Genomic DNA, 20,866 nt, shown 5'->3' with positions numbered 1-20,866 from the left:
TCTAAACAGACTCAAAGGTACGTAACAAAACGGACATTTGTAGAGGTAACGAGATAGAAACTTGGCTCTTAGAAACATAATATGACAGAAAATGGACACTTGTGAAGGTACAGAGGTAGAAATGGGCACATTGCATAATGAAATGGGACATTTCTAAGGGCAACGGGGGTGTAAGGGGTGCTGCTTCCACGTAGTGCACCCAAAAGTCAACCTCACTTCCACGTAGTGCAACCTGGACAAGAGACTAACGAGGCTCTGGCGACTGGCGCTATGGCCAGTATAATTTTGTGTGTGTTGTCCTGTTTTATGTCCTTGTGTGTGCTGAGTGCGCGTTTACAGCCTCAGCTTTTAACAGAAGTCAGAACATTTTAAGGTTTTAAAGTTTTTAGTTATGCAACGTTTGAGTTGTAATTTGTAATGGTAAGGGGCTGGACCCCGTATAATGTGACGGGAGCAAATTAGCCTAAGTGCTGACGCTCCCAAAATTTTAAATTCAAATTCAAATTCAAATTCTAAGGGCAACTCTAAGGAAAGGATGAATTTCTGTCTCATGTTTTTTTTAGACGACAAAGCAAGTTCTCCCACAGCCTTACAGGCTTCCCAGAATAAAATTCGCAGAAGACCTTGGCATTCTTAACTCCCCTTGAGGGCAATGTGAACAGCTTGTGTCCAGCCAGACGCGAGGACCTTAAACTGCTCCTCCCCCATCGACCAATTCCCGCGGTGAACTGGGAAAATACGAGGTCTGTGTGCTGGGTGGTCGTAGGACGGGGAGAAAACTTAGTATTATTTTACTTGCTATCTTGGGAATATCAAATTTCGGATTTCACATAAAAACACATGAACGGAAAGAAGACCTGGTGACTGACCCAAATATTCACATTTATTTAATTTATTATGTTTTGTTTAATTTTGTGTTTAAGACGCACGATGATATATTTGCGTTCTTATCGATTACTATTTTCTTATGTTCGCAAAACCCTGTTGAATTAATATGATGTATAATTAATTATGATCAAAATATTGATAATGTGAAATTACGATGTATAAATTTCTATATACATAGCAACGGAAAAGAAACAAAAGACTGTAGGTGACTAATATATGGCAATTTTAAATAGTGACGTCCTAATAATATTTATCAAACTGTAAGCAGATATTGATAAAGGGAGATACTAGGATGTTTCGTTGAAATTTAAGTAATATGGCTTACTTAATACGAAACTGGCACTCTTCGCCTTAAGCTCTTCCGTTGGCAGCAGGAACCGCTGACCCAGAAACACACAGAAGACAATGAAAAATGGCAAGATTACTCACCAAGAGATCAGCGATCGTGAGATGGAGCAGCATGTTGTTCATCCTGGACCTGGTCTTCCTCCTCCTCTTTAAGATCACCGCGAACACGGTGAGATTCGCGAGAGCCGAGAGAAACAGGAGCACGCTGTAGCCGACGATGCCGATCAAGTGCCCCTCGTTGAACATCAGATCGGGATCCAGCGTCGGCTCATAGGTCGCGTTGGAATCGGTCAGGTTCGTGAGGTCCATGGAGTGGACGTTCGCGAGACTGTACCTGGTCCAGTCGGACCTCAGGTCGAACCCGTTCGCGGGCATCACACTGTCCGTTGTCGGGAAGGAAAACTCAACGTCCGAAACTCTGGGATCCAGAACGTTGGGTATCTCGAAGGGTGTCTCCATTTTTCCACTGAGTCTTCAAGATCCTGCAATGAGAGAATAGAGAAATCGTTTCAAAATAGAACACAGAGCACGAATTACATTTCAAAATTGTTGTGTGCTACTAATACAGCGTGATTTAAAACGATAGGCTTAATTTCGTACTCCTATATTTTCTAAATTCTACATCGTGTGTTTCAACCACCACCGCTAGAGCCCTTGCCTGTCGCACAGCTGACTGCCTATACTTTATATTTGTATTCTTACACTTAACATGATATATATTATTCTGGCATATTGCCTAGCGCACAGCCGTGAAGACCTGGCACTTCAGTTCCAGCCCCAGAGATCTCCTGATCTCACACCCTGTTACTTTGTCTTGTGGGGATTTGTAAAGGCAGCAGTTTATGTACCACCTCTACCAACAACTTTGAACGACCTAAAAAAAAACTGTATCACATGTGAGGTGAACTCGGTGACGAAATACATTCTTCTTCGGATGTGGAACGAATTCAGATGTTACCCGTGTGGCCTGAGGGAGTGGGGGCACATTGAACATTTATGAACTTTACTATTGTGAGTATAATCAAATGTAATTTGAAACTTTACGACCTCCTCTTTCAAATGTTATGTGGTTCATTTACATTCACAAACGATGTATTGTTCAGGAAATATAGCCGTACGAAATTGAGTACATCATATTGAGTCACCTTTTTAAAACAAGTGTTTTTAAATTACACAAATAGCATTGGCATAGTGGATTTTCTTTATGTACCAAACAGGTAAAATCACCAAGAATATAATAACACAGTGGTCAGGTAGCTCGTACTGTATCATGGCGGACAGCTTCTGGCCAGCCAGCCTCTTTGCCGGAGTAGGTGTGGCCAAGTTTCCCGAAATCCAAAAGGGTCTCCGTGTCTGGTTGTGCACCACCACCATCGGACAACTATCGGCATCTCATCTCAGGCCTGGAGTCGACCTCCGTGGCTAGCACAGCCTACTGCAACGCCAGGAGTCCTGGGTTTGAATCCCGTGAGGGTATGTGTGTTCCTTTTGACTGTCCCTTCAACAATTCCATCATATCATCACTCATCCTCATCTTCGCGATTGGCCAAAAGTGACAGAAAAGCGAAGTAAAATAAACCAAATTTCAGACCTGGATTTCTAACGGCTGAAAAGGTCCTGCAAAAATCACTGTTTGTCGCGTCTCCGAAAAGAGTCCTCCCATTTCCTCGAAAACGGTCCCTGTGCAAAGCTATGTTTGTCAGACATGTACATACTCAGAACACAGCGGAAGAATACGAGATAGTGCTGTTAACAAGAGACACACAGAAAGTATAATATTTGTGACGCCCTTTGCGTATGCACATATTGTCTGTATCCAGTTGTTACATTTTGCAAGTTCACCAACTGTAACCCAGAACAGGAACTCTTTTTCTTCAGTGCTTGCCAGACACAATGGAATTGTGACGCTGTTGGCGAATTAACGTAGCTTAATTTATCTTTTGCCAGAATGGGTTTAGTTTTTGCTCGTGTACACATTCACGCACAGTCATGCAAAGACACATCTGCTTCTAGGACTGAATTAGGCACATACATGATACTCCTCACTGAATTTCCTGTAATAAGCAAAAATATAAAAACTCATAGTAAACTTTGTGGGGCCTCTAAAGGCTTGAGCTACACTTCTGAAAGCAGTCTTCATGTCAGTGTGAAAAGATAATATGTTTCTTCTTCCAAAGTGTCAACCTTGACTTTGCTTTACCCGATGAACTTTCTTTCATTCGAAAAATTCTCTCCACCTCCCATCTCACTTCATATTTTCCTCGTTCTTTTCTGCTCCGTTCTCTCCTTCCTAATACCTCCATCCCTCTCTGGACTTCGCAATTCAGGTCTTTAGCGATTTATCTCAGGATATAACCTACAATCTTCTTTGGAATATCGATTTCCTCAGGACATTCTCCTTTGTCTCATTGCCTTTGCAAGTGATCTTGAACATTTTCCGCTAGCACCGCATTTCGAAGAATTCCAGATTTTGCCTTTCAGTTTGAGATGCTGTCCATGTTCGCATTCATATAGAACTGCGCACCAGCCGAATGCTTTTAGAAACAACTTCCTCACAGCTACTTGCTACGTTCATGAAGATTAATAATGTATTTTTCTGGTACAACTCTCATTTACCTGCACAACCTTACATGAATTTCTTACTAACGTACAAAAAAGCTATATCTCCCCACACAAAAATTAACAAGAAAAGTATGGCATTTCAAAAAAAAATTCTTAATAATTTTCTAATCTAATTATTCTGTTTAACTATTCACCCTTAGAGTTACTAATAAACTTTCTACACTCACATTTCGACGGCATTCAATTTGTATTTTTGTTGATGGGGATGGTGAGTTATTGTAATTTATGCAAGGACACTCCTAAAGAATACTCATGTCCAAGCCAGCATATGAACCCGGGTACTTCGGTGGCAAAATTGAAAGTCGACCACTTAATCATCGAGCCGGCTGTCACGTACCTGCATGGATGATATGAATTGTAAATAGTTGAAGAAGTGAATAACAGATGGCAGCAGGAGGTAAACAAGTAAATTGTATTAATTAGAGAACTAATGTAAGAGGAAATTAAACTAAAACCAAATGTATATATTGCAAAGGGATAATTGATGTTTGATTGATCACAACAATCGAGTTGCGCATATTGGATTGCGCCACCGGATTGAGCCGAGCGCTTGAGTTGGACGCGATCCTCAATTGTCCCCTTTTGGTTGTATTAGTTAGTCGGTGGTACAGTAGTTCTAAACAGCGACCCGAAGGATGGATAAATAGATAGTTGGACCGAAGAAACACGGGAAGCGGGCTGGTCGAAAAACCCGTGAAGCTGTATTGGAGCAACGAAGAACGGAAGGTGGAGAAATTATATAACAGCCAGTTTGTGTTCCTGACCCATTAGGCCTAAAGCATGATTCGGCTATGGAAGAAAACAAGTTTAGACCAACGCAGTTAGATCTTTCAGATATTCCCAAGGATATATACAAGAATATCCGTGAGAACAATCCGGTAGATCCGAGATGTGGGAGAAAGCAATAATGAGGGGAAGTACATCCATGTAAATAGAATTATAAGTTGTTAGCAGACGTGACAACTAACCAGTATGTACATAGAAGAAGAAGTTTATTTACGCACATACAAGAAGAATAAGTACATAAGAAGAAGAAACCTATATGTACTACATAGAAGAAGAAGAAGGCCATTCATGTTATAGGAATAAATGTACATAAAAGAAGAATAAGTACATAAGAAGAAGAAACCTATATGTACGACATAGAAGAAGAAGCCTATTTATGTACATAAGAAGAAGAAGTCAATGTTATAAGAAGAGACGTACATAAGAAGAAGAAGCCTTTCCATGTCATAGGAAGATATATATATATATATAAGAAGAAGCATATTTACGTACATAAGAAGAAGTCAATGTTATAAGAAGAGACGTATATAAGAAGAGAAAGCCTTTCTATGTTATAGGAAGAAGAAGAAGTACATAAGAAGAAGCCTTTGGGAATATAGATACTTTCAAATAGAGATATTGTTCAAAGAGAACCACGTGTACCAAATATGTATAATCGGACGATTTAAGAATATATGGTGGTTTATGCCTCTCAGTTGTGAGCAAATAAGTTGTTTCCTTTTCTTTACTTTAACGTTGTTGCCCTAGGTATCTCATGTTCTACCCCTGAACTAAGCTGGACTGTGTTACGAGAGAGGGCGTGGCACGGCTCGAACCTGAGACCCCTAGCGTCCTAGCGCGCTGTGCTAACTACCCGCCACGAGAGTCGGAACTACGAAGTTTGGATTTAAAAAATAACAAGAATAATTATTTACGACAAAATTCTCTGGAATGATGGAGATTCTCACAGATACAGAGTATCCTGATATATATGCAACCCAACTTTTAATGCAGTTGTTTGGGTTGCAGATAATTCAGGTTATTATTGCATTTTGAAAGTTGTATAAGACGTGAATGTAAGAGTGGACAGCTAAGTAAAGAAAGAACAACACTGTCTCGCAAACAAAGAGATACTTAGATGTTCATAGCTTTATTATTAAATTATTAATAATAAGAGCATTTATTGATTAGATTTAGTCAAGAAATTGCTATACTACACAATATCAATTACTTAATTAATATAGAAGTGTAACACTTCGTACATTGTTGTATCAATATGTTAAACAATGAGACCAGTTAATTACAATGTTTAAAAAGTACAGTAGAAACTCCAATACTTTAAATGGTAATATCTAATTTTCGTTCGGCATATCAACGTACTTTTCATATTAGAACAATTACATTTTACTTTTAATTGATTTTATTATGACATAGTTGGACCACAGATAAAAGATATACCGGGTGTCCATAAAATCCCTTTACAACTTCAAAAATTCACTACAAATGCAAATGATGAGATATTTGAGTGATTTTTATTTTATTTTACTGGTTTACTATTAAAGTTTGTACTAATAGTCAATTTGTGTATTTCAGGTAACATTGTGAAGAAAGAGAGGTCCTCGAAAGAAAAATGGTTACTCCGCAAGAAAAGGCACAATGTGTGGAGTGGTTCATTGAAACAAAATCTGACACTCAGACTCAGCGAAACTTCAGGACTAGGTATGGGAAACAACCACCAGCACGTCCATCAATTCGTGAATCGCTCAGGAAATTCATGGAGACCGGTATAATTTTTGATAAAGCAAGAAGTGGAAGAAAACGAGTATCAGAGGAAGACATCGAACGTGTAAGACAAGCCTTTGTTAATTCTTCAAAGAAATCCATTCGCACTGCTGCCAGACAGTTACTGCTACCACGATCAACAGTGCACAAGGTCCTACACTACAACCTGCGATTGATTGCGTATAAAGTGCAACTGTTTCATGCCATCGAGCCCAATGATAAACCGAAACGCAAAACATTTGCAGTGGACATGCTTCATTGAATATCGGAGGATGCAATGTTCCTCAACCGAGTGTGTTTTACTGGTGAGGCAACATTTCATGTTTCCGGTAAACTGAACACGTACAATGCGAGAATCTGGGACTCAGAAAACCCCTATGCGACAATGGACCTCAAATGAGACAGTCCAAAGGTGAATGTGTGGTGTAGACTGATGTTGAATCGAATCATTGGTTCATTTTTCTTTGCGGAGCAAACAATTACTGCAAATGTTTACCTTGACCTTTTGACTGTATATGTGACACCAAAACTGGCTGACCTTCAACCAACCGTCCTTTACCAACAGGATGGTGCACCACCACATTGGGGATTAAATGTTCGTGACTTCCTGGACCAAATATTTCCCGGTAGGTGGATTGGATGGGATGGCCATATTCCCTGGCCACCTCGTTCACCAGACATAACGCTCCTAGATTTCTTTCTATAGGGCTATGTTAAATACACTGTGTATCGAACAAAGGTACGGAACATTACTGACCTCAAGCAAAGGATCACTGACGCTATTGCCACCATTGATGAGGCTATGCTAGAGCGGACATGGAACGAAATCGATTTTCACCTTGACGTCCTTCGTGCAACCAATGGTGCCCATATTGAGATTTATTAAGTTATGAAAAAAACTTCAATATATACTGCTACTATGTGACGAATTAATTTAATTATCTCTTCATATGTGTTTGGAATAAAAGCTTGAAGTTGTAAAGAGACTTTATGGACAATCGTTATCTGTGGTTGGACTGCAATGCACGAGGCTCAAATATGCTCCCCGCAATGAAAGACTTTCCATTTCTCTTTTTGATAAATTGAATTGAGGTTTTAAGTCCACTTTATGCACAGTAAGGCTAATCGGGACTGGACCTACAGTTTAAAGTGGGATCCAAACCACTATGTGCCTCCACGGGAATCGAAACCGGGACCCTTTGATTAACTTTCCATTTCTATTCTACGAAATGAATACATTTAATTTGCTGGGCTGTGAAACGCTGCTTACGCAGGAATGAACTTTATATAATTACTTTTATAAAATTTTCATTGCAAACCTACATTATATATCTAAATGTTTCTGTGATTCTATTTTCCTTGTAAATGAATTTTAAATAACTGCTTGTATGAATTTGAAAATGTAGGTTGGAACCAAAAGTATCTACCGTAGGCAGAGGGTGAATTAAACGTTTACCCTCTGTGGGTGTAATTGATTCGGCTGTGAACAGGACATAAATATATTTGCAAGAAAACGCACTCTCTTTTTCAGAGTAGACAACTTCACATTTATTATTATCAGAAATATTTAAAAGAAAACATTCAAATAATGCAAACCTACAGAAAGAAATATAAATTTTATTGAACAAAATTAATATGAGATCATCTTACATCTTCCGAATTTTCATTTTCCACGTGCGTGTGGTGAGTGATCTAAGGTCCGAATTTTCCGTCCTTACTTCCTCATAAAGCGGTTCTGGAGCTCAGCCAGCTTCAAATCAATGGGTACCTAGCGTCAACCCTGGAGGGTAAAGTCGCGCGGTGCTGATCAGAACACCTCCAAAATGCCCGAGATCGAAAATGTGTGGAGCCCTCCCCACATCACTTAAATATGCCTTCATGGCACGGTGCTGCATGCACGAGGAACTTTACGTTATCATATATACACACTGCAATATATGTTTAATGGATTTTTACTTTTACCCGGAGATTTATGGTTTACAAATAGACAAGTGATGTCAATAGATATTTTGCAAGTTAAAGTATTTTATGTAAAATTTAAACAGCAAATTAATTTTATTTGGCTATACAGCGTACGCTTTTAGAAGGAACATGAGTTCAGCCAATACGCAGCCAGTGCTGTCGCGCTGCTGCCAAACCAACTGCTAGCGGAAAGTAAAAGCAGAGATTTCGCCGTGTCCAATATTCAGCTTTTTATATATAATGCATGCACGTGATATTTGAGTAGAATGAAATATATAGTAAAGAATTCTACAGGATTATATCATATCATTGCAGCATATACGAGAAACTGGTACCTGAAAGAAGTTTGAAGGTATTTATTATAGAGGAACTGCAAGATCATCATCATCACTCCCGTTTCTGTTTTCTGGCATGTTTCCCAGAATAGGGGTTCACCGATTTCTGTGGTAGATACGTTTCCCTGTTTTATAATACGCAACACAGTATGCACACAGACACCACACGCTTTAGCCGTAAGTTCTCGACTCGGAGAAAACACTGTTTCAGCACACACGTCTTGCGAACGCCAATTCCTTCAAGCAAGAATACACTAGATTTCTGTCTTGTGAACGTAATATTTTACCCTTGGTGCCTGTACTACTTGTAATAGGTTTCGAGAGCGACATTATTAATTTGATTTGATTTACTTTATTTTATTTAACTTTTCTGTCACTTTTGGCTAATTGCGAAGATGAGAATGAGTGATGATATGATGAAATTGATGGATGGACATTCACAAAATCCATGTCCAGGCCGGGATTTGAACCCGGGATCCCTGGCGTCGTAGCGCGATATGCTAACCACTCCACCATGGGAGCCGGCGCTAAATTATTAAGTAACACTCGCGGAACACACACTATTGCATAAGTATCGAACATAAGGGCTGGACTTCACAGCGCGCTACGACGTCAGGAGTCCCGCGTTCGAATCCCGGCCCGGGCATAGGTGTTTGTAAGTGTCCCTTCATCAATTTCATCATATCATCATCCATTCTCATCTTTGCGATTAGCAAAAGTAGCAGAAAAGCGAAGTAAAATAAACCAACATTTAATCAATCAATAAGGGCCATATTGAATCGTCTCACAACTGTTCTTCGTGGCGTACGAGTACAATTATCTTACACCGCCCTTGTTACGAAAACGCTGAACTGAAAGTGACTCAGACTCGCAATGTTTTTTAAAAGCTCAGGACAATGAAAGGCCATTGTTCATATTCAGCCGAATTTGACACCCATAGCTTTACCAAGACCCAACTCAGCGGCGTTCAAAACGAGTTGGCAAATAAAAAAACAGACGAAACACTGAAGGAAAACGAAGGGTCATGGTGTGTGTATAGAGACGCGATGTTTCCCTTGTTTCTTCGAGAAACGATATCTCCGGCTGTAGGCGACGGAAATGCATGGGACTTGGACAGTCAGGTTCATAATGTCGTGTCCCATGCAATGATGAACCTAAAAGTGGTGAGTTTTATAAAGAACTTCTTGCGCGCAAAAAAAATTACAGAATACCGCGCTTAACTTTCTCTCCGCAGTTTCCTAACTGTACAACGTTGCACTCCTGCTATTGGCTGGTCGCCAAGGACACGTTCTCCGTAACTCCGCCCGATATCGCTTCTAAAACCGTGCGTCGTATAGTAACATCTGTCCTTGTTGGAACTAACTAACTAACTAACTCCCTAGCCTTCTTAAACCCGAAGGTTCATGGCTGCAGCAACACAGGCCTTCCATCTTTCCCTATCTTGAGCAAGTTCTATATACTCTTTTCCATCCCTACCAATTTCCCTTAGGTCCATCTCAACGTTGTCCCTCCATCTTCGTCTTGGCCTTCCTACAGGTCTCTTACCATCAGGTTTCCTAACAAGAATCCTGTAAACTCCTCTTTCCTCTCACATTCGTGCCACATGGCCTGCCCACCTAAGTCTTCTTGTTTTAATTATTCTAATAATATCTGGACATGAATACAAATTATGTAGTTCTAAATTATGTAACCTTCTCCACTCACCTGTCTCCTCATCCCTTTTAGGTCCAAAGATTTTCCTAAGGATCTTATTTTCAAATACTCTCAATTTATGTTCCTCTTTCAATGTAAGGGACCAAGTTTCACATCCATATAATACTACAGGCAAAATTACTGTTTTGTATATTTTAACTTTTAGTTTCTTAGATATTAAACGAGAAGACAAAAGTTTATGAAGAGAGAAGTAACATGTATTTCCTGAATTAAGCCTACTTTTTATTTCCTCTTTAATATAATTTTCATTTGTTAATATTACTCCTAAGTATTTGAATTTGGAAACTGGTTCAAACGAGTTGTTATCAATAATTAGATTTTGATTATTACCTAACACTTGGTTTCGGCCTGTAAGCATATATGTAGTTTTCTCTTTGTTAACTTCCAAACCTATCTCTTTATCAGTTTTCAAAAATATTTTAGCATTATTTGTCCTTGTTGGAATGCATGCACAGTATGTAGTGCCTTCTGGACTGTGCTGTAATCACCCGGCAAACATAGATGTGAAAAAATATCTGTGTGTGGACGTAAAGCGTATATATATCTACCGTCCAAAGTAAACAGCGTAAATGAGCAGGGTATAAATCCAATGATCTGTGATATTCTCTCAACTAGAGGCAGGAGCCAAGTGCTTTTCTCAACCCAGATTGTGGCTATCGCCTCGTGGCTATTGTCTACAGTGCAGCTAAATGAAAAGTGATGGCCATCTACAGCCCTTGCAGCCATCAGAAATTCTTGGTAATTAACACAGAGAAGGTTTCCACTAATTACGCATCTGAGCTCATTGTTTGCTGTTTCAAGTTCTTGTTGATCAGGCTCTCTGTATTATTACACGTCTCCTAGCTCAAAGATCGTATTTTACCTCTGCGCTAGGGAATACCAGCGTTACTAAGAGCGTTCCGTCAAACTTCCACTGCGTGTTTAGTGAAATTCCAAACTGACGAGGTTTGATTTTGGTATTTTGAACCTTCCAACTACAGAGAAGCTCCTCTGAGAACATAAGCTTTCATCTGAATACTCTGACATGGAGAATCTAAAGCACTTGAACAACAGGTTGCAAAGCTTGTCCACAGATGGGAGCACTTGTGAATATCGTGACTAACTAACTCCCAGCATTTTTAAATGGCTGCAGCAACACAAGCCTTCCACCTGTCCCTATCCTGGGCAAGATGAATCCAATCTTTTCCATCCCTACCCATTTCCTTTAGGTCCATCTCAACGTTATCCCTTCATCTTCGTCTTGGCCTTCCTACAGGTCTCTTACCATCAGGTTTCCCAACAAGAATCCTGTAAACTCTTTTTTCCTCTCTCATCGTGCCACATGACCTGCCCACCTAAGTCTTCTTGATTTAATTATTTTAATAATATCTGGACATGAATTACGCAGTTCTAAATTATGTAACCTTCTCCACTCATCTGTCTCCTCATGCCTTTTAGGTCTAAATATTTTTCAAGTAGGTACTCTTAATTTATGTTCCTCTTTTAATGTAAAGGACCAAGTTTCACATTCCTATAATACGACAGACAAAATTACTGTTTTGTATATTTTAACTTTTAGTTTCTTAGATGTTATACGAGGAGATAAAAGTTTATGAAGAGAAAAGTAGCACGGATTTCCTGAATTAAGTCTGCTTTTCATTTCCTCTTTAATATAATTTTCATTTCTTAGTATTACTCCTAAGTACTTGAATTTGCAATCTGTGTGAATATCTTGGGACGACAACAAATGATACAAAATAATAAATATTCTGAATAGAAGTTGTAATTCCATACTCCCATTATTTCCTTATTCTCCTTAAAACAAAGGGTGAGAAGGGGAATATATTATCTACGCAGTGAAAACTATAGTTACACAACTTTATGACTAGTTAGTTAATTTGGTCAAAATCATTTAAAGGCTTCTTGCAATCCCACATTTTATTAACAATTTTGCAGAATAAATATAAATATCACAATCCTCTAATAGCATTAAACAACAAAAATGTACACGATAATAACAAAGGGTGCAACATAATGATATATCAATAAATAACACTACAACCCCTTTCATGAATATATATCTTCCCTCAATTTTGTATAATTTATTACAGATTGCATTCGTTTTGAAGAAGGGGTAATGCGTAATGAACAGTCAGTAAATACCTCAATAAGTCTAACAGTGCTACAGTCGAAAAATTCAGCATAGGACCCATCCGACCAACACGACCCGGGGTAACCTACCCTCACTAAACAAACTAAAGTTATCCAATTTAAACGATAATTTAAATAATGAAAACTTTAAATTAATTTTAGGCAAATCATTACCACGCCGCGCCGGTAGAAAAGAAAATATATATGGAGTTATCTCGCCGTCGCCGTCTCGCTGAGGACAACCGCTACGTTACTAAGCGTGTCGGCCGTACCTACCTACAGTCAACTTGGCTAGTACTGCTCGCCGACTCAGTCACATCGATCAGACAGCCCGGAGTGGTAACCAATAGCTAGAACCACACATCATCGACCAGCCACAGAAACGGAAGACTGTGGGCCAGCGAACCCAGGACTCCGAGATCTGTCACCTGACGTCCGCTTACTAGTCGCCTAGCCGAGAGGTAAGATGCATCATCGACTTCCCTTGATTCCTTCCACTCTGCTTGAGCTAAGCTGGGGAGATTGTAGGGGGAATATAAAACGTACCTTGCTCTATCATCAGGCCCCCTTTAGCGTTCACGAGTTTGTTCCCCTCATAGAATGCTTATGACGTCATTACATGAGCAATGCTACACTACATGCTTATAAAGTCGATTCATAAAAATAATAATATAAGATACTTAACGGATAAGGAATAGTTGCAAAATCAATGTAAATAGGGTTGTCGAATATTATAATCCGTTAACAGACAATTTCTTCATGAAAGCATATGCTTAATGTTGTCATGTTTCGATTAGCCTATATATAGTCTCACAACTGTTTTAATTCGGCCTCCCCGATGGCGCAGTGGTAGCGTGGTCACCTTGTAATCAAGAGTCCCGGGTTTGATATCCGGTGGAGGCACATAATGTTTCTGATACCACTTTAAACTGTACGTCCAGTCCCGATTAGCCTTTCTGTGCATAAAGTGGATTTAAAACACCAACTCAAACAAATAAACTTTTTTAATTCGTTGAGAGGTTGGCAACGTTCGTCCTAATATTTTCTTGTTTTTTGCCTTTAAACTAGGCTTGTTGGGAGGGTGTGAGAGTATTTAACTTCTCACAAGAGCGTGGCTGTTCCCTGGAAAAACATATCGAACTTCAACTCTCTGCTATGATAAGAAGTTTTCTTTTACATTTTTGGTACATTACAGCGCATTTATAAAAACACGCGTCTGAAAACGTCCCGCCCAGAGAGAAATTTACAGCATAATAAGGTTCGGTACACTAAATTGTTACGTGATTTAGTGTATCTTTTATGAAACAGTGCAAATACAATTTAAGGTGGTTTCATAGCCAGTTTTTCGAGTTGATCGTGTACGTTCTGAACAGCGTACGGATCTTATTAAGCAAGACCAAGAAAATCAAATTGTAAAATTTTAAACGCAAATTTATTGTGGCTACGAGACATCTTGGTCGCCAAATGTATCACTGCATCAGAAACTGCGAAGGTTACAAGGCTCAGACGTTTTTACGTTGATACTACTCTCAGAGAAGATGAGTTGAATTCTACGTTTCACAGGACAGTACAGAGAAGATAGGTGACAGTCCATTCACTACCAACGGGCTGTCACTGTGTTTCCAGTAAGACATGAAGTTTAGAACATTTCCAGGACTTGTCAGAAATCGCATGGAAGTGTTTTGAGCAGTTTAAAGTAAGGAGACAATATGTGCGCGACATCTGATATCTCTGGCTGGAGACAGCAATGATACAAAACAGTGAAATGTTGCACAAAAACCTCTTAGTAAATCCTAAAGCAGGACTACTTATCTAAACTATTATATCTCCTCTGAGCATCAAAGGGAGACTGTACTGTACACGTCATAATGCAAGTAGAAACAGGCTACGCTATATTTGGGCCTTCCTGATGGATGTTAAATACTATCACCTTGTAATCAAGGGGGTAGGGTTTGATTCCTACCAGGAAACGACGAATTCGGATCCTATTGTAAACTGTAGCTGCATTCCCTATTTTCTATTTCCATTTGCTTATTATAGGTTTCTTTACTACAGCTTGAGTTAATCGCAACGACGAGAAATAATGATGAAATGTATCATGGGATGAACAAAATGAAAATGTCTGTGCCTTTACTAGGATTCGAACTTGGGACCTCTTACTTCGCAGTGCTTTACACTGACCACCTCACCACTGCTCTTGTCCTGGTTATCCTATTTATGAATAAAGTAGAGTGCATAAAGACTGCGTAGTCTTCATTTGTAAAGATTCTACGTGACACGTTAAACAGGGGTGAATCACATTCGTATTTAGACAACTGGCAAGAATGGACAATGGAATAAAGAAGATCGTCAGGTGAGGAAAGTTTGATTGCTCTGGCCTTTTTTAAAAATCACAGGTCTCTACAATGACACACAGAGTCAGTGACAAAGCGTGTTAATTGGTCGATTGATCTCACCACTGAAGGTTCCTGGTTTGAACCTAGCCTGGGCATGAATTTTCCTTTGTGAATGTCCCTTCATCAATTTCATCTAATTATCATTCATTCTCATGACTCCAATTAGCAAATAAGGGACAGAAAAGCTATGTAAGATAACAAAAATATAGAATATTTACAACTACAAGATAACTTTTAACAAAAAACTACATGAACTTACGAAAAGATTGTCTCGGGCTATCGACCAGGGAGTTGTGGAAAGGATTCCAAGCTTTCGAGAGCTAACGTCACTCTCATCTATGAAGACGTTCCGAGCTAAGGTTCTGTCCCAGGGCTGGTCCCTGGAGACACGATTGGGGGCGTTAAAACCTTAGCCGTACCGGATTTCACCCTTTGTGTTTGAGGGTAGGACCCGTTCACCAACGGGCGACGAGTCATAGGTAGAACAGGTAATTAACGTAACACAAATTGAATAGTTAATTGACTGAGTTTTATTTAGTAAGCACTCCAATAGAACAATAAAAGGGAAAAGTTAGGAGTGAAAGGATTAGCACCATAAAGGGGCCTGGACGCTGGAACGGTCGGCTGGGCGCTGGTCCCGCTGACTGGCCTGAGGTGTCTCCCCTCTGGACAGGTCCCGACTTGGACCTCACGGCTTCTGTAGTCGATTCTCTGCGTCCGACACTGTCGCGCTCTAGCGACGCGATCTCGATCCCTGGTGTTCTCGTTGGCTTCTCCTCCTGAGGCAGATTGATAACCTCTTTTATAGTGCTCTCGGAACTTGGGTAATAGCTGGGATAGGTTTCCGGGTATGGCCGGCAACGAAGATCTATAGCCAGAGAGAATCTTTTCATCATTGGTCGCCAGGAAAGCTTCAAGACTTACTTACATTAACCTGACGTTTACTTTAGAGCTGAGCCGATACCGATACCATGACCGATTCCTACCGATACCGATACCGATACTTGTATAATTCCAGTATAAATAACAAGGGTCAGTTACAGAGTCATACTAACTCGTCACATCACTAGGCACGTATCTAGAAATATAATTTGGAGAGCCAGTCCGAGCCAAGTGTCTCAGAAATATAACAATAAAAGTATTTCTATTTAATGCGTTAATAATCGATTCCTAATAATATGTGAATTAATTAATTAGTACTTAATTTCTCCGATGCGTACAGAGTATTGTATGTAACCACAGACTAAGAAACGGAGGAAAGACAACGTTAATACCTATTTTGTTCTTTGTTTCTTGAGTAAAAAATATTGTTAATATTACGTAAATAGTAAAAAAGACGCTATAAAACCAGAGATATAACAGCAAATATTCATCATCTAGTTCACGTATAGTTAAGACTGTTAAAATTTCTGTAAAAACAACTGTCACGGCAAGGAAATTAATGTCAAAGGAGTAAAAAATTGAATATTTATTAAATAACAAAAATAATGATGGTACGTCTATTTCATGAAAAGTAAAGTTCCTGATGAATATTTTATTTACATTATTGTAAGTAGTGGTGTACATAAATCTTTAAGAGTGGCCTCCCCGATGGTATAGTTAATATGCCGTCGGCTTGTAATCAATAGATCCCGGGTTTGATAATCAGTGGAGGCACATAGTGGTTCGGGTCCCACTTTAAAATGTAGGTAAAGTCCCGATTAGCTTATCTGTGCATAAAGTGGATATGAAACCAAAAACTCAATCTTCCTTAGTACTGTCATTCAAAGCCGAATGTTCCCAATCTAATCTCGGCGAAAATAAATAAACATCATTGACCATTACGGACAGTCACACGAAGGACTGACATAAAAGGGAAGAGGATAAGAATAAAATGCTAGTTCCCCTTCCCGCTTGAACGTAGAAAAAACAAAGCTACGTAATTTCACAGTGACCTTCGTCATTCTTATCCAAGAACCCTGCAACTACCTGACCAGGCGGGTGGTTTAAAACATCCACCTATCTTACCATCGCGAGCTTCAAGCAAGAATTGGCAATGAATGGTTTATTTCCCACAGCGTTACCTAAGCAGTTCCATGCCTTCATGGTCGCGTTTGGGTTCAACTTCCATTTACCCATGCCTTCGATCTTGCCATCTGCTTCGCAGGAGGGTGGGGGTTTTATCCAGTGTTTCTAGGAAAATCTATGGAACTTCCTGTGCTGGTCTCCCAATCTGTCACAAGGTAGAGTGAAGGAACGTTTAAAAAGGACAAATGTTGACACGAGTTGTTGTCCTTGACCGCTCTTCTAGCCACTGAAAATCTTTGGTATCGAATGGTATCGGCAAAAGATAATCAACCGATACTCATCGATGCCGATACCGCCGGTATCTGTATAGGCTCAGTCCTAGTTTACATTGTAGTGTTTCTTAAATATGATAGGCTAACTCTAGTGCGAATTCGAGATGAAACGCATTAGTTCATGAAATCGAAAGTTAAACAATTCGAGGAAATGACAGGAGATTTTAATTACATGTCATTTAGCGTGCCTTCTCTATAACACCGTTGTATATTTAACAAAACTGCAGTTTTCCGCGAATAAAGAAGTTGAAACGAAAATGAATTTTGGCGTATTGTTTGAACCATATTTCTTTCTCTATTTGGCTGGATTGAAAAATCTGTTTCCTATAGAAACAAATGCTGTAGGGCATACTACATTATTGAATTGTAAATACATATTTCATTACGTAACGGATGAAAATACAGGGTCCGGCAGGGAAATCTCACTGTTTTTTAAATAATAGTACAATGTTGTAATTTGATACAAAACAAAATTTATTTTTTGTTATTTACAGCAAATTCAGTGCCATTTATGAATCATAACGAAAAAAACTGGATAATTAAAAGTAACGTCATGCAAATGAGAACGATTCTTGCGAATGCATTCTTGGAACTTGTCACAGATTCCGCACAGCACTTTGAACCATATCTCGTTATTGGTTTGGTTTAATTTGGTTTATTTTACTTCGGGGATGAGTTATGATATGATGAAATCGATATTGATAAATGGACATTCACAAACATCCATGCCCAGGGTAGGATTCGAACCCGGGACCCTGGCGTTGTAGCGCGATGTGCTAACCACTCCACCACGGGGCCGGCTGGACCATATCTTGTGGAAATACCGCTATTTCCCTACGAATTGCTGCTTTCAGTTTTTCTGTAGTTCGTGGTTTGCTCATGAAAAGTTTCACCTTGAGGTAACCCCATAGAAAATAATCGCATGGTCGGTGAGCGAGGTGGCTATGGCAAGTTGCCTCGTTGAGAGATGAGGTGCGCGGGAAACATTTGTCTGAGAACAGCCATCGATGTCTTCGATGTATGAGCAGTAGTTCGATCTTGTTGGAACCAAATTTGTGTGAGATCAATTCGTCGTCTACGATGTTCTGGCAAGAGAAAGTCTTGCAACATGGTAATGCAACGTTCAGAATTTACAGTCACTGAATGTCCGTCTTCTTCAAACACATATGGTCCAATTACATATTCACCATTTTAAGAAAATGTTTCCACAACAAAAGTACGATGTATAGCATTCCACTGCTCCATTCCGACTGAAATGGCATTACGTATCTAGCGAAATCCCTGTTCCCGCGTGTTCTGACTCCGCCTACCGGTAGTGTTGCCAAACTAATACCGTCAGATTTCCCTGCCGGACCTTGTATAATGACTAATAACCGGAAGGGAATTTCCAAACAGGTGTTTTTGATCATGTGTTTACAATGTATACAGGAAGTATACCATATGTTTTAAAAAATAAATAAAAATGGCGGAAACTCCGGAAAGAGGCCGCCTCCACCCACATACTTTCAGGGGTCTGTTTCTCGAATAATGGTTTCTCCCTTTTTGTTGCCCTTTATTGTTATATTGGGCTAAATATTTGCTGTTAGGGCACCTTTCCTGTTCTGTTTTCCAGGATAAGAAAAATTTACAGTTTATTCGGAAATGTTCTAATACCTTGATATACTCTATGTGATCAGAAGTATCCGGACACCCACCTGAAAATAAAGTACAAGTTTGGGCAACCCTCAATCGGGAACACTGGCAGTCAATACAGTTTTGGCCCACCCTTAGCCTTGATGACAGCCTTCACTCCCACAGGCATACTTTCAATCAGGTGTCGGAAAGTTTCCTGAGGAATGGCAACCCATTCCTCGCAGAGCGCCAAAATGATGTCGTATTGATGTGGATCGGTGTGGTCTAGCACGAAGTCGGCATTCCAAAACATCCCAGAGATGTTCTATGGGATTCAAATTAGGACTCTGCGCAGGCCACTCCATTAGTGGGACGTTGTTGTCGTCAAACCACTCCCCCAAAAGCCCTGCAGTATGCACAGGTGCTCCGTCGTGTTGAAAGACACAATGGTCATCCCCGAACTGGTCTTCAACGGTAGGCAGCACGAAGCTGTTAAAATGTCAACGTAAGCTTGTGCCGTGACATTGCCATGTAAAGCAACAAGGGGGCCAAACCCCCTCCAGGAGAAACATGACCACACTGTAACTCCGCCACCTCCGAATTTCACTGTCGGCACTATTCAGTCTGGTAGATGTCGTTCACCAGGCATTCGCCACACTCACACCTACCATTGGATCACCACATTGTGTACTGTGATTCATCACTCCACACAATGGTTTTCCACTGTTCTATGGTCCAGTTTCGACACTCCTTGCACCACACGAAGCGACATTTGTCATTTGTCTGTGTGATGTTTGACTTATGGGCAGCTGCTCAGCCATGGAAACCAAGTTGCCACACCTTGCGCCAAACAGTAATGGTGCTTGGAGTAGATTCTGATGCAGTTCAGAATTTCTGTGTGATGGTGGCGATGGATGATTGACGATAATGCTGTACGACAATCTTCAACACTCAATGGTCTCTGGAGGTCAACATGGGAGGTTGGCCTGCACGCTTTTGGGTTGTACACATCCCTTCACTATAACATCGGAAACAGTGGACAGAGTGATGTTTAGGAGGGTGGAAATCTCACGCACAGACTTCTTACATAAGTGATACCCAACCACCTTACCACGTTGAAAGTCCATGAGTTCCTCAGACCATCCCATACTGCTGTCTCACACTGTTTGTAGACTACTGAGTTCGCTGACTATGTCATCCACGCGGTAGATGGCAGTACTGTGTCGCCCTCTATGATAAACACACGTTTCGCGGTGTGTCCGGATACTTTTGATCACATAGAGTATATGTGTATTCCCATATTGCTACAACTCTTGGTATTCAAGTCCAAGAAATACAATAGATAGTTAAATTACATGATGTTGGTGTTAACGTTCAATAGATACTACAGAAAATTATTTTACATATTACATGATTAATAATAGTTAACATTTTATGTGACCATATCGCCAGACCAAGAACATATGTCTAAGTGATTTACCCAAAATAGGTGGGATTTTTATGAGACATTTATTTACACGTTTGTTTGATTATTGTATTATTTTTAAAAAAAAGTCTTCTAACTTGTCATCGCTCCAGGAAAACACAGAAGTGTGCTTGAAATTATTAAGGGTCTCTACGCCACTGGAGAATAGCCCTTACTTCTCCTGCTGTAAGTACGAGGACTCGACTTGGCTACACTGAACCCTTCCAGGCGAAAACGGAAATATTATCTTTTGAAATCTTCTTAAATCTTCGCAAGCAGTTTCCTTTACCTTTAAAACTTTACAAACAAGTAACTTTTCTTTCCCTCTTAGAAGATTAGCAGGTTGGAGCCGCACAGAGTACAAAGTCCCCTCCTTGGAACCAGCACCTACATTTATCCTCCTTGGTTGCCAACAGGTGTTGCTTCTATGTGTGGCATCATCATGGAGATAGCAAGCCTGTTCATTTCCTAAGCATGGATTTCTGGCCTACAATCGTCCCAACCCATATT

At 40.0% G+C, this 20,866-nt stretch overlaps 1 protein-coding gene across 1 annotated transcript in view; it reads right to left on the bottom strand.

The window, feature by feature from the left end:
* Positions 1 to 1,678, bottom strand: part of LOC145986551 (adipokinetic hormone/corazonin-related peptide receptor variant I-like) — a 237,536-nt gene extending 235,858 nt beyond the window's left edge. Inside the window, exon 1 of the mRNA XM_083120692.1 lies at positions 1,318 to 1,678. Coding sequence (XP_082976818.1) covers positions 1,318 to 1,611 — 294 coding nt within the window. The 5' untranslated portion in view covers positions 1,612 to 1,678. The remainder of the gene's footprint in view (positions 1 to 1,317) is intronic.
* Positions 1,679 to 20,866: the final 19,188 nt, after the last annotated feature.

This window comes from Lepisma saccharinum, chromosome 1 (genome assembly GCF_977018435.1).
Source record: "Lepisma saccharinum chromosome 1, izLepSacc3.1, whole genome shotgun sequence".
Classification (NCBI taxonomy): domain Eukaryota; kingdom Metazoa; phylum Arthropoda; class Insecta; order Zygentoma; family Lepismatidae; genus Lepisma; species Lepisma saccharinum.
The sequence above is the reverse complement of the archived record's forward strand: the minus strand, read 5'-3'. Positions and strand labels throughout refer to the sequence as shown.